At 42.6% G+C, this 14,084-nt stretch overlaps 1 protein-coding gene across 6 annotated transcripts in view; it reads left to right on the top strand.

Annotated features, from left to right (window-relative positions):
• ADGRB3 (adhesion G protein-coupled receptor B3) overlaps window positions 1-14,084 on the top strand; it is a 560,145-nt gene that overhangs the window by 214,613 nt on the left and 331,448 nt on the right. For all 6 annotated transcript variants that reach the window (XM_048496360.1, XM_048496376.1, XM_048496350.1 and 3 more), the window contains 2 exons: window positions 4,498-4,662; window positions 5,881-6,045. In XM_048496360.1, the coding sequence (XP_048352317.1) occupies window positions 4,498-4,662; window positions 5,881-6,045 (330 nt within the window). The remainder of the gene's footprint in view (window positions 1-4,497; window positions 4,663-5,880; window positions 6,046-14,084) is intronic.

Here is a 14,084-nt window from a genome sequence, read left to right as displayed (position 1 = left end):
GCATGTAGTTCTACTAATTTTTTCAGAGCCTCTTCTTCTGTCACACAAAAAGGCTTTTTTTCAAATGGAAGTGGTATCTTAAAGCAGTTTGTGACATGATTTGAATAAGGAAGGACTGCTGCTATTCTAAGATAACTCCTGTCCACTAAGGTTAAAATATGAAATACATATACTGGGCATAAATGCCATTGATTGTCAAATGGTGAATGAAGTATCATAGATGCTGAATATTTTCATTGTGGCCGAAGAGAGTGGAGGAATAGAATAATGGAAGAAACATAGAACAGTATGTCCTGAATTTGACGAGTGACAGGGGAGATGGGTGCAAATGGTTATGGGTCTTTCTCACCTCCCCTTCATCTGAGACCAGCCTGATGCTTGGAGTGGCAGTTGCTCCATGAACAATTGGGCTTGAGAAAGGCACTGTGAAGAAGGGAGTCTGAGCAACATTGCCCACACTTTCGTTTTGACAGTTTATGCAACAGTCTCTTGTCAGTGCGAGAAGGAGAGGTGAACAATGATGCCCAGAGTTCCATCTCTGCAGAAGCTCCCATCTGTAGAACTTTGGATATCTGCTTTTTTGGAGGTTTCAGATTCCTGGGGAAAGGGGAAGTGGAAAAGAGCATCAAGCACTTATTTGCTCTCAGTTTGTAGGATTCAACCCAAGACTCCATTAACATGCATCAAACATAGGAGACATTGTGGTATAAGGTAGTTTGTAAAAATCTTCTTTCTGAAGACTGGGGTTTTAATATTATTCAGAGATCTGTTTATTGCACAGACAGTGCCCATAGAGGTGTTCTGTAAACCTCTGATTAATAATATGTTCTGCCTGGTTTATAAAGAGTGCATTAAGACACAAGGCAGGACTGCTAAGGTACAAGCAGTTCTATTCACGACTCTGGACAACTGTTCAGCCAAGGGAATGTGATGCTCTAAGGAAGGACTCTACTAGCTACTCCAGAGTATAGCTGAACAAGGAGCATAATTGCATACAAATGTGCATGACAGCCTGCAGGTCATCTGCCGTGGAAATACTAATCAGAATCCCCCCCTTTTCAAGTTTTGTCACTCCAGTGACTTTTTTCCAGATCAAATTAATATTTTAAAGTGCTTTGCTTGTAATAATGTGTTTTAAGACAGTTTTCAACAATCACCAGTAGCAGATTTGGAACAATAAAAAATAATAAAGTATCTGAGCCATTTAGCTAGTATAGTAGAAAGCTGCAAAGGTCACACGTACACAATAGACTTCATTGGTTGATAAGTAACTGCAGTGCAGTACATTATCTAAGAAATATTGAATGATTTAGTAATCACTCATTTCAACCAATTTCACAATGCGTAATCATGTTTCATAAAGACAAATCAGAGACTATAATTATTGCTTGGCCCACCCTGCTCTTTTTAACATTTGTACTGCAGTGGATCTGAAATAGAAAGAAATGGAATGTAACTTAATTTTTTTTTGTCTTTATGTAAGGCTAGCACAAGCAGGTTCTGTCAGTGTCCATATTTGGAAAGTAAGAGTTCTTTAGTTTTCAATGGAATTAAAATATTGTTGTCTTTCCTACTCTTCAGTTGATATACATTGCTATGAGACATTGTGATGAACTGTGTGCACCTGCATCCAGACAGTCAGTGTTGTTATACGGTGTTGATTTTCAGTTAAGGAGTTGGTACAATTCCATGGGTGATCAAAGTTAAATATATAAAATATATGTGTATGTGTATATGTGTCTCCCACAAGTCCCGCCTCAACATGTAAATAACCCTTTCATTTATCTGAATCTCTGACTGTCCAACCATGTTGCGTGTCTCCTAAGCCATTAAGTAAATGAAGACGGTATTATATTAGATGGACAAAAGGTAATTGCTGTTGATCTGTGTGTAAACGTACAATGTTAATTCACAGCCATAATTTTAATGATTCATTTGTTGTATCTTCTTTCTGTTTCCTTCTGTCTCCTCTCTGTCAGAAACATTTGATTACTTCTTTTTCCCTAAAATATGATCTAACTTTTTCTTACAGTTCCATGGTACAGTTTTGAACATATAGGCTTGGACCCAAGTAGACAGTTCCACAGGCACAACAATTTCTGTTCACAGAGCACAATTTCCACCTGCCCCTCCCATGGCAGCCCAAATCCTGTTGTTTAAGGAGAAGAGATGTGCAGGAACAAGATTTTGAAGGCATTTTTGGCTGCCACAAGAGGATGGGGGGTGGGGGGAGGGTGGGAGAATCATATTCTGGGTACAGAATCTTTTTGTGTCCCTGGAAGCATTAGTCTGTATGCAACCCATTACTTGAAAGTAAGTTCAATCATTTTTAGGGCTGCACATCTTAATTTAACATTAATAAACATAGAACATATAGTAACATTCCTTACTATACTTATTTGGCTTACCCATTATCTTATTTACCTGCTTTTACAGTCTTCTTTGCTGTTGTAGGATACACTTCTGCTTAAGGAAGGGAGGTTTTGAGGGGGATTTCCCCCTGTTGTCCTGCAGATTTCTACTTCATCTCCATGTTCCCAAGGAACTCACAACTCTTAGGAGTAGAAATTCAGCAGCATGGTAGGCTGTAGCAGGAAGTGGGAGGTTGGAAAGTTACCTTCCATGGCTTATTCCCATTAAGAAGACATTTGACTAACCTTATAGAGGGACTTTAACTGAACACTTAGGTCCCTATAGCAGGAATGCTTTTGTCAGTAGGAATACTTTCAGGTATTAGTGGCAATGACAGAACTTCTAAGCAAGATGCTATAAATCTGTAATTGTCAACCTTTTTTTAGCAACTCTGTCACAAATCAAGCCTAAGGTGCCAGATGCTGCCATTCTAGTGTGTGCTTCATTGCATATAAACATAAGGATAGTTTCATTTCCACCTTCATTCCCTGGGTTTAAACAGTTGTATAGAGCAACTAAACTTGGCAGGAGTAGAGACATGAATGCCCTAAATAGTGTTCCTGTGGTTACTAAGTTTGTTACTGAAAGAATCAGTAACAACAGGAATTCCTTCATTCCCTGCAGTCACCTTCAGCTGTGGAGGCTGAGTACTGTCTCCCACCCTACCTCAACAGCTACATGCCTTGCTGCTGCAGAGTCTTCCAGGTAAGAGACCTGGCTTTATTTCCAGGGTTCTGTAACAGCAGGAAATATACAGGCCAAACTACATGAGACGTCTTGTCATGAATCCCCATTCTCTGCAGCCAGATGGCAGCTTCAAGAAGCTTACTTTTCCAAACACTGCAGAGACCCTTGTTCTGGGGGAGGAGGAGCCTCTGCCTCCTTCAAAGTTTTCCCAACTCTCAGCAGCCCCAAGCCCCATATCCTCATTTGGGGGCCATACATGCAAAGAATACTGCATGCCCTGCAATGGGGCAAATAATGTTCCTTGGGCCATTTTAGGTGAGGAAAACAGGAGGAAGGCAGGAGTCAGTCCTCTCCTTGGGTGATGGTCACTTTCACAGTTGAGCCCTTTGGAAAACAATTTTCCTGCAGGGGCCACCCGGCTGCAGGGAATGAAAATTAGGTTATGGCCAAACATCTTGTGTAGTATAACCCTGTTGATGAGGTAGGGTCGTATGCAAGACTTAGCCACAGCAGCTGAGTGACTGAGGTAAAAAGATGAATTGTTACTCTTAATAGACAAAACTGAGACAAGGTGTGGAAGACTGGGCGTGGATTACTGACCAACCAAGCCATTTGCATCTATCCATTGCAGGATCGAGAATTAGATATGACTTAGGATGGAGTTTCTCTGCTCACCAATAAATAGAAATAGGGAGACTGAAAGCAAAACAGACTTTCTCATGCAATGATGAAAACGGTCACCTTACATTTACAATAAATTCTTGGTAAAGGGTCAAGGAACAAATGACAGTGAACCCCACAGTCATGCAGATCAAATACCCTGTGCGTGCTTGCTAAAAATAATTTCCACTAAATTTGACATGGCTTACTTCCAGGTAGGGGTACCAACCTATCCCCCCCCCCTCCAAATTAGATACTGTGTTTACACACAGGAATGGTCACCTGCTTTTGCATGAAATACAGAAGTTGAAAGGCACCTTATTTCCCATGGGTGCTGCTGAATCTAAAGAGGGGATCACAGTAAGCCCAGTTAGTTCCTCCCTTCTTTGGGTGTAGCTGTTTACAGAACAGAATTGCAAGTATGTGCATCATTTACACTGTGATCCAGTCCTATTTCTCCTATCGTATTTGGATCTTCTACGTATACTCATGTGGCACATGTGCGTTCAGTGTTATCTATGTGTGTTGGAGGGAAGAAGAAAAAATATTTCTTTGTACCCTATGAGGTTTGTCTCCAGCCACATTCATAGAAGACTGGGTTGTACCCTGATTTATTTTTTGGAGTGGTTACTTAGTTGAAAATTATGTTCAAGTTCAAGCTGGTAGCAAAAGTTCAAACTGGTTCTTGCTGGTAATATGGATTGCATTTCTCTTTCTGTTTTGTGTGTGTTGCAATAGTTGATGGACAGTGGCAGGAGTGGAGTTCTTGGAGTCAGTGCTCTGTGACATGTTCCAATGGTACACAGCAGAGAAGTCGGCAATGTACAGCAGCTGCTCATGGAGGCTCGGAGTGCAAAGGTCCATGGGCTGAAAGTAGGGAGTGTTACAATCCCGAATGTACAGGTACATAAGACTCTTTCAGGGATAACATGCATTTTTATGGGGAAAGGTTTCAGTTCATAGAAGAAGACTTACGAGGCCATATCTGATGATCTTTCATACGTGACAATTTGACACCTATTTTTTGTCTGCTAAAGATTTCCTGCTCATTCTTCAAAACAATCTTAGGAGACTAATGTAGCCACTTGAACTATTCTAAAGCTTGGGGATAGGGGTGAGGCATGTGGATTTTGTCCAGCCAAAAAGAACCATTTGTAACTTCCATTACTTTCAGTATGAGAAGTATGGGGTTAAATACTGATATTCAGCTAATTCCCTTTATACCAAATCTGAGAGTTGCCACCCACCAATGTAATGCAGAGGAAAACTTGCTCTCCATAGAATGCCTATGATTTCCTTCTTAGATGTGACTGGTAACATTTAAAAATATCTGTAGGAAAGCATTTGACAAGTTTAAAATACAGAGTTATCTTTAGAGTGAGGCAAAAGCTGCTAACAGTAATTATTTCTACTATTATAAATAGATTATAGGGATTTTTCCTTATCCTTTTTAATATTAATACTTTATTGTACTATAAAGCACAGAAGTATTAATGAAAATCATACTAAAAAGAATGGATATGAACAAAAACGTGCACTGATGAGTGCAAAGAAAAGAAACACAATACAAAGAATATACTGAAGCTTTAGAAGAGCAGCTTAAATGAGAATAACTTGCAGTTAGTGTTTGAAATAATTGAGTTTTTACGCATTCGGGACATGCTGTGAAAGTGCAGTTACCAGCAGTTCACATTTAGCTATATGGGAAAGTAGAATGATTTTATGGAGGCCGTTGTCTTTGCTTTTATCATGGATGGGACACCATATTACTAAATCTAATCACATTAAAGTCCATGGTCTCAATAGTAGATCTTTTTAAAGTGCTTTCGTCTTTCTTTTTGAAATTAATTGGAGTTAAAAATGCTGTAAAAGGAACATGTCCATTCTAGCTGTTTGTCATGCTTTGCTATTTTATGACATATGTAAGTTAATTTAAACCTATAAACATGTTTACCTGGTTAGCCAGTTTTCTAGTAATCTGGGCTGCAAGGACAGTGAAGCTGGTCAGGGGAAAGAAGTGCAAGATAAAACACGTTGGTTGTTAAAGCTGATTTGATTCCAACTTATTATGAATCTTAATATTTGTTATCATGGAACTTTGATGTTCATTTTTCCAAACAGCTAATGGCCAATGGAATCACTGGGGCCATTGGAGTGGGTGTTCCAAGTCTTGTGATGGAGGATGGGAGAAGCGAATAAGGATATGTCAAGGAGCAGCTGTCACTGGACAACAGTGTGAAGGAACTGGAGAGGAAGTTAGGCGGTGTAGTGAACAGCGATGTCCAGGTATGAAGCAGCTGTTATTTTTGAAATGCACGGTTCAGGATACATTTCTCACTAAACAGTCACTTGTAAGAGCTATTTTAAGAAATGGGATTTACAGAATATTTATTTAAAACCTATCACAAACATGTTTCATTACCTGCTGTATGCTTGGCTTGCAAACAAAATTTGCTGCTATGCTTTGAAGAAAAATATTGAACAATAAATTGCAGGAAGCCCCTAAACTATGACTCACTTATATGTCTAAAATTTTTAAAACTTCCATATTTGTATATATTTAGGCATATTTCTTTGATGGATGAATTCAATTTTTAACGGTGCAAGGCCATTTTAGACATCTTGATCCACAGTTAAGTGAATTAACAGTAGATAAAATTTAGATCATCAGCAGTGTAATCCTAAACCGAATTATACAACTGCTGAGCCCATTGTGGTTAATAGATTTAGAAGATGGTAACTGCTTAAGAGTGTACTGTGAAACAATTCTAAGATGAGTCAAAGATCTAGTGGCTTGGTTTCTAGTCTTTCTACTTCACTTATTTAACCATTGAGGTACAAAATGGCAAAATCATATCAAAATTACAAATGGGTGATCCTCAGGGCCTTGTGTAGGGCATCCCATTTAACCCACCCCAGCTATTTCCTCTCTCTCTTCTCTGGCAACTCTTACAACTTCAACCATCTGTTTCCCCCCTTCAGCTTTCCTTCCTTCCTTCAGCTTTCCTTTCCTTTCCTCCCTGACAGCCTCTACTGGGAAAACTCAAATCAATTGTCTAGTGCTGACTGAGCTAGGCCCAGTTGTGTGGTGGGAAATCTACTAAGACCTTTGCATGGGTGTTCCTCATTTCCTTCTATACCCCTCCCCACATTAATTCCTATTTTCCTCTTCTTGGCAGCCTCCACATACTCCTCTTTATCTTTTCTCCTGCATTCCCACCCATCTTTTATTGCCTCCCCATTTTCAGCTATATTTATTGTTAGAATGCCTTTCTCCACATTGAAGTCCCAAAGCAACTTGCTTCATTTTTCTCTCCTCATTTTATCCTTACTACAAGGCTGGGAGTACGTAACTGCCTGAAAGTCACCCAGTGAGCTTCCATAGCAGAATGCGGATTGGGACCTGGGTCCCCCGGATCCTAAAGTCTAACCTCTATACCTTACTAGTTAACAGCTATGTTTATAATTATGTCTATAATCATCTAGCAGTGGAGCAGCAGTGGCGTAGTGGCTAAGAGCAGTGGCTAAGAGCAGGTGCATTTTGATCTGGAGGAACCGGGTTTGATTCCCAGCTCTGCTGCCTGAGCTGTGGAGGCTTATCTGGGGAATTCAGATTAGCCTGTGCGCTCCCACAAATGCCAGCTGGGTGACCTTGGGCTAGTCACAGCTTTTCAGAGCTCTGTCAGCCCCACCTACCTCTCAGGGTGCTTGTGAGGGGGGAAGGGCAAGGAGATTGTAAGCCCCTTTGAGTCTCCTACGGGAGAGAAAGGAGAGATATAAATCCAAACTCCTCTTCCTCTTCTTCTTCTTCTATCAGTTTTCCTGTCCATGGTATGCTGTGAATAATGTTGATATTAATCTAATACTAATGCCAAAGTGGATAACTCATGCTGATGTTGACAATTATATTTCAGGAGCAGACAATTCCCAATATGTGTAAGAAACAGTAGCTTAGCAAATATTTTGCAAACTGAGGACTGTATCTTCCATGATTGAACCAACCCATCTCATGTTGGGTCTTCCTCTTTCCTTGCTACCTTCAACTTTTCCTAGCATGATTGTCTTTTCTGGTGACCCTTGTCTTTTCAAAATGTGACCAATATAACACTGTGTGTCTATGTTCCTTGCAGAAACTACAGGACACTAATGTATTTTCTATCAGCTGAAGTTTCCAGACATATTATGCATGTCAAGGGGGCATCATGCCCTTTTGTTGGTTTTTTTAGGACCTCTTAATCCACTGTAGCTTTGGGGAAGTGACTGAAGTGGGTGGAACCTCTCAACATGGAGAGGTTCCCCCCCATGCTCTGTCCAAGGGGAAGCCCAGCCACTGTCTGAACTGTTACAAACCAGTCTCCAAAATCAACCCCCTCTTAAGCACAGAAGTGATGGTGGAGGGATCTGGGGTTCCTGCCAGCCCCACTAGCTATTAGGTTTGGGTGCAGGAGCCAGTTTTGCCAGGGCACCTCCTGGTCATGAGGGAAGGGAAGTGGGGAAGGAGATTTGGGGGAAAGCCTTGTGCTTCCCTTTCAGTGTGTGACCACAGCAGTACAGAAGCTTTTATTGTTCATGTTAATGGCCATCTGTGAACTTTGCCACCTTTTTTCTAGGTATAACTTCGCATCTTTTAAAGAGAGTGTTCCAGGGTCAAAAAGGGATCACTCAGAGCCAAATAATGCCAGCCACACCTCCCAAACGGCTATGCTGGTGTAGTTTCCTAGTCCTGAGAAGCACGTTTGCACAGCTGATATGGAGTTGCACCGGTGTTTGAGATCGGTGCAGCAGCCTTGGAGGCTTGTGATGTAACCAGCCCTAGCACCAGCATATCTCAGAGATACACCAACATAAGAGTCAATCCACTCTCTCTGCCCAATCACACACAATCTTCATAGGACTGTGCTGCTAGGTTTTTAGAACACAGACTTTTCTCACAATATTCTGTATAACAAGCACAAGGTTTAGTGAAAACATGCTATGGGTTCGTAAATGAAGCAATGTGCTGAGCCTAGCTTGTGCTGGGAAAAGCCAGGGTAGAAACCTGTTAAAATAAGTAGCCTGTTTTAAGCAACGTGATGTTTTCTTGGACTGGGTTAACAACTGAATACGTGTGGCAATGTGCTGTTGTAAAAAAATTGGTTTGCCCTTTTAAAAACTATTTTTAAGCATCAATATGCATGCAGGTGTGCCTATGTACATTTTCAGTTCTGAGGATTTTAAAATAGATGAATAAAAAACAATGCAACTCATCTATTGAGAGAAACCATGCAAGTAAATACTTGCAAAGCACATTGATTTAAAAAGTCCCCAAGAAATACATGCAGATATACTTATCCTAATTTTCAGTGGGAGTAGAAAATCACTAGCCTGAATCCCTACCGGATACGTGCATCACATTTCCCCTCCCTCAGCCCTTTAGGATTTTTTTTCATCTTGGATTTAAGTTGAAACTGTCCTGCCCCGGAGATGTAAGATGCTTTGAAGCACACTAGGGAATTCCTGGGATCCTGGCAACCACTTGTTTTCCCAGGAAAGAAAGCCTTGAAATGCTCCAAGAGGTTAGATAGAGCCGCGTTGTGTTTCCAAAAAAGTAATAATCATTTGATGCCAGGAAGGGCTATGATAGGCATCAAACTCGTGGCCCTCCAGATGCTATGGACTACAGTTCTCATCTTACTCTGCCAGCATGATGCTGGCGGGGGATGATGGGAACTGTAGTCCATAACATCTGGAGGGCCGTGAGTTTGACACCTGTGGCCTAGATGGTTATATTTTGTCAAACATGACCAGGGTATTGAGATGGGTGGAATGTGCCCCCTGGGCTGACCATGAGATCAGCGTTAAGAGAGGATTTGCTCCATGGTCATCCCAGAAGGGATGTCAGAGTTAACTCTTTTGTATTGCTATGTTATTATTCTTTTCCTTGGATCTGTAAATAGCACTCTTGATAGTATTGTCCTGTTTTGTGCTCCAAATTAATTCATAGCAAAAAAAGTTTTCCAGTTTAAGAAAGCAGACTGTGATTTAAATTCCTCTTGCATGTATTAATCACTTGCTCATGGTTATACACATATGCACAGGGTTGAAGTAAATTCTGCTCTTTGTGCATGCACAGAGGCAGCTTCTACTCATGTCACTGGTAATGTGGGAACGTGGATTTTTACCTTGAAGTGGTGGCACAAAGAAGAGGAACATACTTTATATGCACACTCAATGCACATGTAAGGACATAATAGACCTGGGATAAATTTATGACAGAAACAACTCTCTTTCTTAAAACATTTACTATTAGCACACATTCTTGCTGTTTTGGCACTGTTAACTCTGCTGATTTGAGAGCACTGATGCTGAAGTATATTTAGCAACCTATTTTATGTACTTCTGCATCATTGAAACATCTGCAAGAATCTGGTTGTCAACCTCTGAGGCACTCAAGTGTTAAGATATTCACTGCCATCACAGGTTTGACTTGTTAGTATTCTTATGGCAAGAAAAAAATGCTGTTTATTCATTTAAACTATGTTTATGCTTATTTTATTGAAAATGTTTTCTGAGGCTTAAAACAGCTTATGAAATTAAGTGAAATGACAAAACCACAAATATCAACCAACCACTTACAAAATACAACACCCACTGTCCGGGCTCGGCTGCAGAGATTGCCGCGGCGCCTGGACTCGCCCCACTGGATCACCCGCAGGCCAGCACCGCGAGGGAAGTGACAGTCACAGAGGAGCCTTTTGCAGCGGTGGTGGAGACCTTGGAGGTCTTGTGCAAAGAGGAAGTCAGGGAAGAGAGGAGTTTTAGGCCCAGCAGGGCCCACCTGCCCTCAGCTGAGGTGGATGTGGGAGATGAGCTGGGGAAGCAGCTTAGGCCTGGCAGGGCCCGCCCGCCCACAGCTGAGACGGATGTGGGAGATGGGCTGAGGAAGCAGCTGGGATGAGGGAGAGGAATGAGAGGGCAGAAGGGATATAAGGAAGTGGGAAAGGGAATGTGGGTGGAGGTGTGAAAAGGCAAGGGAAAGGAACAGCTCAATGGTGGGAAGTAGGAAGGAGGGAAGAGGACTCAGGAGTCAAGGCCCCCTGCCAGAACCTAGAGCACTGTCTAGGCTGGTCCCAACCCTATGAAGTAACAGGGTGGGAACCTCCTCTCCCTGTGAGGCAATAGGGGAGAGGCAAATCCCTGGAAACTCCTCTCCCTGTGAACCAATAAGGGAGAGAGAAAGGGAGGGTGCAAACTCTCAAGTCAGCCAGGGGAAGGAGGGCAGAGAGACCTGCTAGGAGGAGGGTGGCATGGGGCAAGGGCTGCTGTGTATACCAGTCGCGCTGTGGACGCAGTTGTTTCTTGGCCCCTCGGACGAATTGGAAGAGTCACCGTATGGGGCAACCAACCTCCAGGTTAGGATAGAAGGGAAGGATATGCCGCCTGAAGACCCCGGGCGAGGAGGGGAAACGCCACACCCACTGAGTTTTCTGACAGAATTATCTAACACCTGGTCTGCCCTACCAGGGACTGTAAAAACGCTGTGGCTTGGGTCACAAAAGTGGTTTGTGATTCTCTTGCCAGGAAGAGAAGCATCATAAGCTGTAGAAAGCCTCTGTACTCAGAATACAAAATGACCATGAAATAAAGCTTTTGCTCAGTGTTGTTATATATTTATAGTTATATAAAAATAACTTATATAACTTATATATAAAACTTATATATATATAAGTTTTATGTATATAACTTATGTAACACATATAAAAATAACTTATATATAAATAACTTATGTATTTCTGAAATGAAAAATAAATTGTAAAACTACAGGGGCTTGTTTCAGACTGGCCAGGATTTTCTGTAGCAATTGATGAATTGGTGTATTGGTTTAAATGAACTGAATTTGATTGCTTCCCTCTCTTTGGTTCCCAAGCTGAAGTGAAACAAGTCGTTTCCACCAGCTGTCATCAGTGTTCTCTGACAATATGAGGTTGGGACATCGAAACTGTCCTCATTCCCCACCAGATTTGTTTGCTTTTTAGGTTTAAGGGGAAAGCTTTTTCTTTACATGTGGGTCTCTACGTTCCACCCCTATCCTTTCTCTAGCTGTTCCTCCCATCGATCTGAATATAAACTACCCACTTCATTAATGAATCAGCATCTGGATGTTGTGGTCAAGTGGATGAAGTAGGACAAACTGAAACTGAATCCTATAGACAAGATGGAAATATTACTAGAGAGGAAAGCAGGTGCTTTGGAAGGGAATGGCCAGGTGTAGAGTTTAAGATTTTTTTCTGAATTCAGAAAGGCCCTTTCCGCATGGGCGTTTGATGGCGCCCTGGGGACGGCAAAAATGCTGTCCCTAGGGAGCCATTCGCACAGGGGGCGCAGCTGCTGCGAAGCCGGCATTTCCCAACCTCACTCGGGGAGCGAGGTTGTTGGAAAACGCCGACTTGGAGCCGCTGCCGTGCGAACGGCAGTGGCTCCAAGGCGCCCTTCCCCCCCACTCCCTCCCTTCACTTACCTGGTCTCCGGCCCTCTGGCGCGTCGCCGAGGCCTGGGGACACGCCTCCCTGCCCTGCGACGCTGAAGCAGGCGCGCGGGGGCGGTGGGGGCATGTCTCCAGGCCTTGGCGACGTGCTGGAGGGCCAGGGACAAGCCGGGTCGGCCAGGCGACGGCGCTCCACGGCGCCGTCATCCCAGGTGTTTCTGCAGCATTCCGTGCCAACCCAACCCCCATAGACGCCATGCGGAACTGGCTAAAGACAGGTTGGTGCTGTTGCTAGTGGTGATTTCTACCATATGTATTTAGTTTGCACCATAAGTCGTCTTTCCTTTTAGATTTATCCAGTCAAGACACACAGATTTATACATGTAGACTGGAGTATTGTAATTGAAACACAGAGCTGGAAGTGAACTCAAGGGTTATCTATACCAACCCTCTGCACAACCCTCACTCCCCCAGAGGAAAACAAAAACCCTCCAGGATCCCTAGCTAGTCTGTACTAGAGAAAAAATGCTTGCTGATCCCAAAGTCATGATCAGCATTACCCTGGGCATGTAAGAAATGACCGTGAGATCCAAACACTGACACAACTCTTCTTGCCCTCCTTTCTTATGATCTGCCTAAGTTCATGGAATTAGCATTGCTGTCAGATGATCATCTAGCCTTTGTTTAAAAACTTCCAAACAAAGAGAGCCCACCACCTCCCAAAGAAACCAGTTCCACTGAGAAGCTGCTCTGTTAGGAAGTTCTTCCTGATGTTTAGTCAAAAAATTCTTTTGATTTAATTTCAACCCTTTGCTTCTGGTCCGACCTTGTCTGCCAGCAGAAAACAACTTCATACCATCCTCCATATGACAATCCAGATACTTGAAGATGGCTATCATATCATCTCTCAGTCCTCTCCAGGTTAAATGTACCCAGTTCCTTCAACCTTTCTTCATAAGACTTCGTTTCCAGACCTCTCACCATCTTTGTTGCCCTCCTCTGGACATTTCTAAGTTGTCAATGTCCATTGTAAACTTTGGTGTTCAAAACTGAACGTAATACTCCAAACAAGATCAAAACAGAACTGAAGAAGGACACTATCACTTTGCATGATGGAGGAGGAGGAGGAGTTTGGGTTTATATCCCCCCTTTCTCTCCTGCAGGAGACTCAAAGGGGCTTACAATCTCCTTGCCCTTCCCCCCTCACACCAAACACCCTGTGAGGTAGGTGGGGCTGAGAGAGCTCCGAGAAGCTGTGACTAGCCCAAGGTCACCCAGCTGGCATGAGTGGGAGTGTACAGGCTAATCTGAATTCCCCAGATAAGCCTCCACAGCTCAGGCGGCAGAGCTGGGAATCAAACCCGGTTCCTCCAGATTAGATACACGAGCTCTTAACCTCCTACGCCACTGCTGCTCCTCTGGACACTATCCTTCTGCTGAAGCAGCCCAAAATCCCATTTCTCTTTTTCACTGCTGCATCACTTAGCTAACTCATGTCTATGGTCTACCATTAACAAGCACTCTTACAGACCCGCCTAACAGTAATGGGATCCAAACCACATTTTACCAACTTGTTAGAATATGATGTGGAACCTTATCAAAAGCCTGACTGAAATCAAGATAAACTATGTCCACAGCATTCTCCTGATCTACCAAGGTAGTAACTCTCTCAGAAAAGATGTGGTTAGTCTTAGTAATCACAGCCACGCTCAAGGATGAAGTGATGAATGATTTGTTCTAAAACTGTAAGTGTTCCTTTGAAGGCAGTCTAAAATGTTCAACTGGAAGATCCTCCTGTCTTGGAAACCCTATTTGGGTAGAAAGGTGGCATAATAAACAAACAAATAAAATTTCGGCATGA

Source organism: Sphaerodactylus townsendi, linkage group LG01, assembly GCF_021028975.2.
Source record: "Sphaerodactylus townsendi isolate TG3544 linkage group LG01, MPM_Stown_v2.3, whole genome shotgun sequence".
Lineage (NCBI taxonomy): Eukaryota > Metazoa > Chordata > Lepidosauria > Squamata > Sphaerodactylidae > Sphaerodactylus > Sphaerodactylus townsendi.
This window is presented reverse-complemented; position numbering and strand designations above follow the sequence as displayed.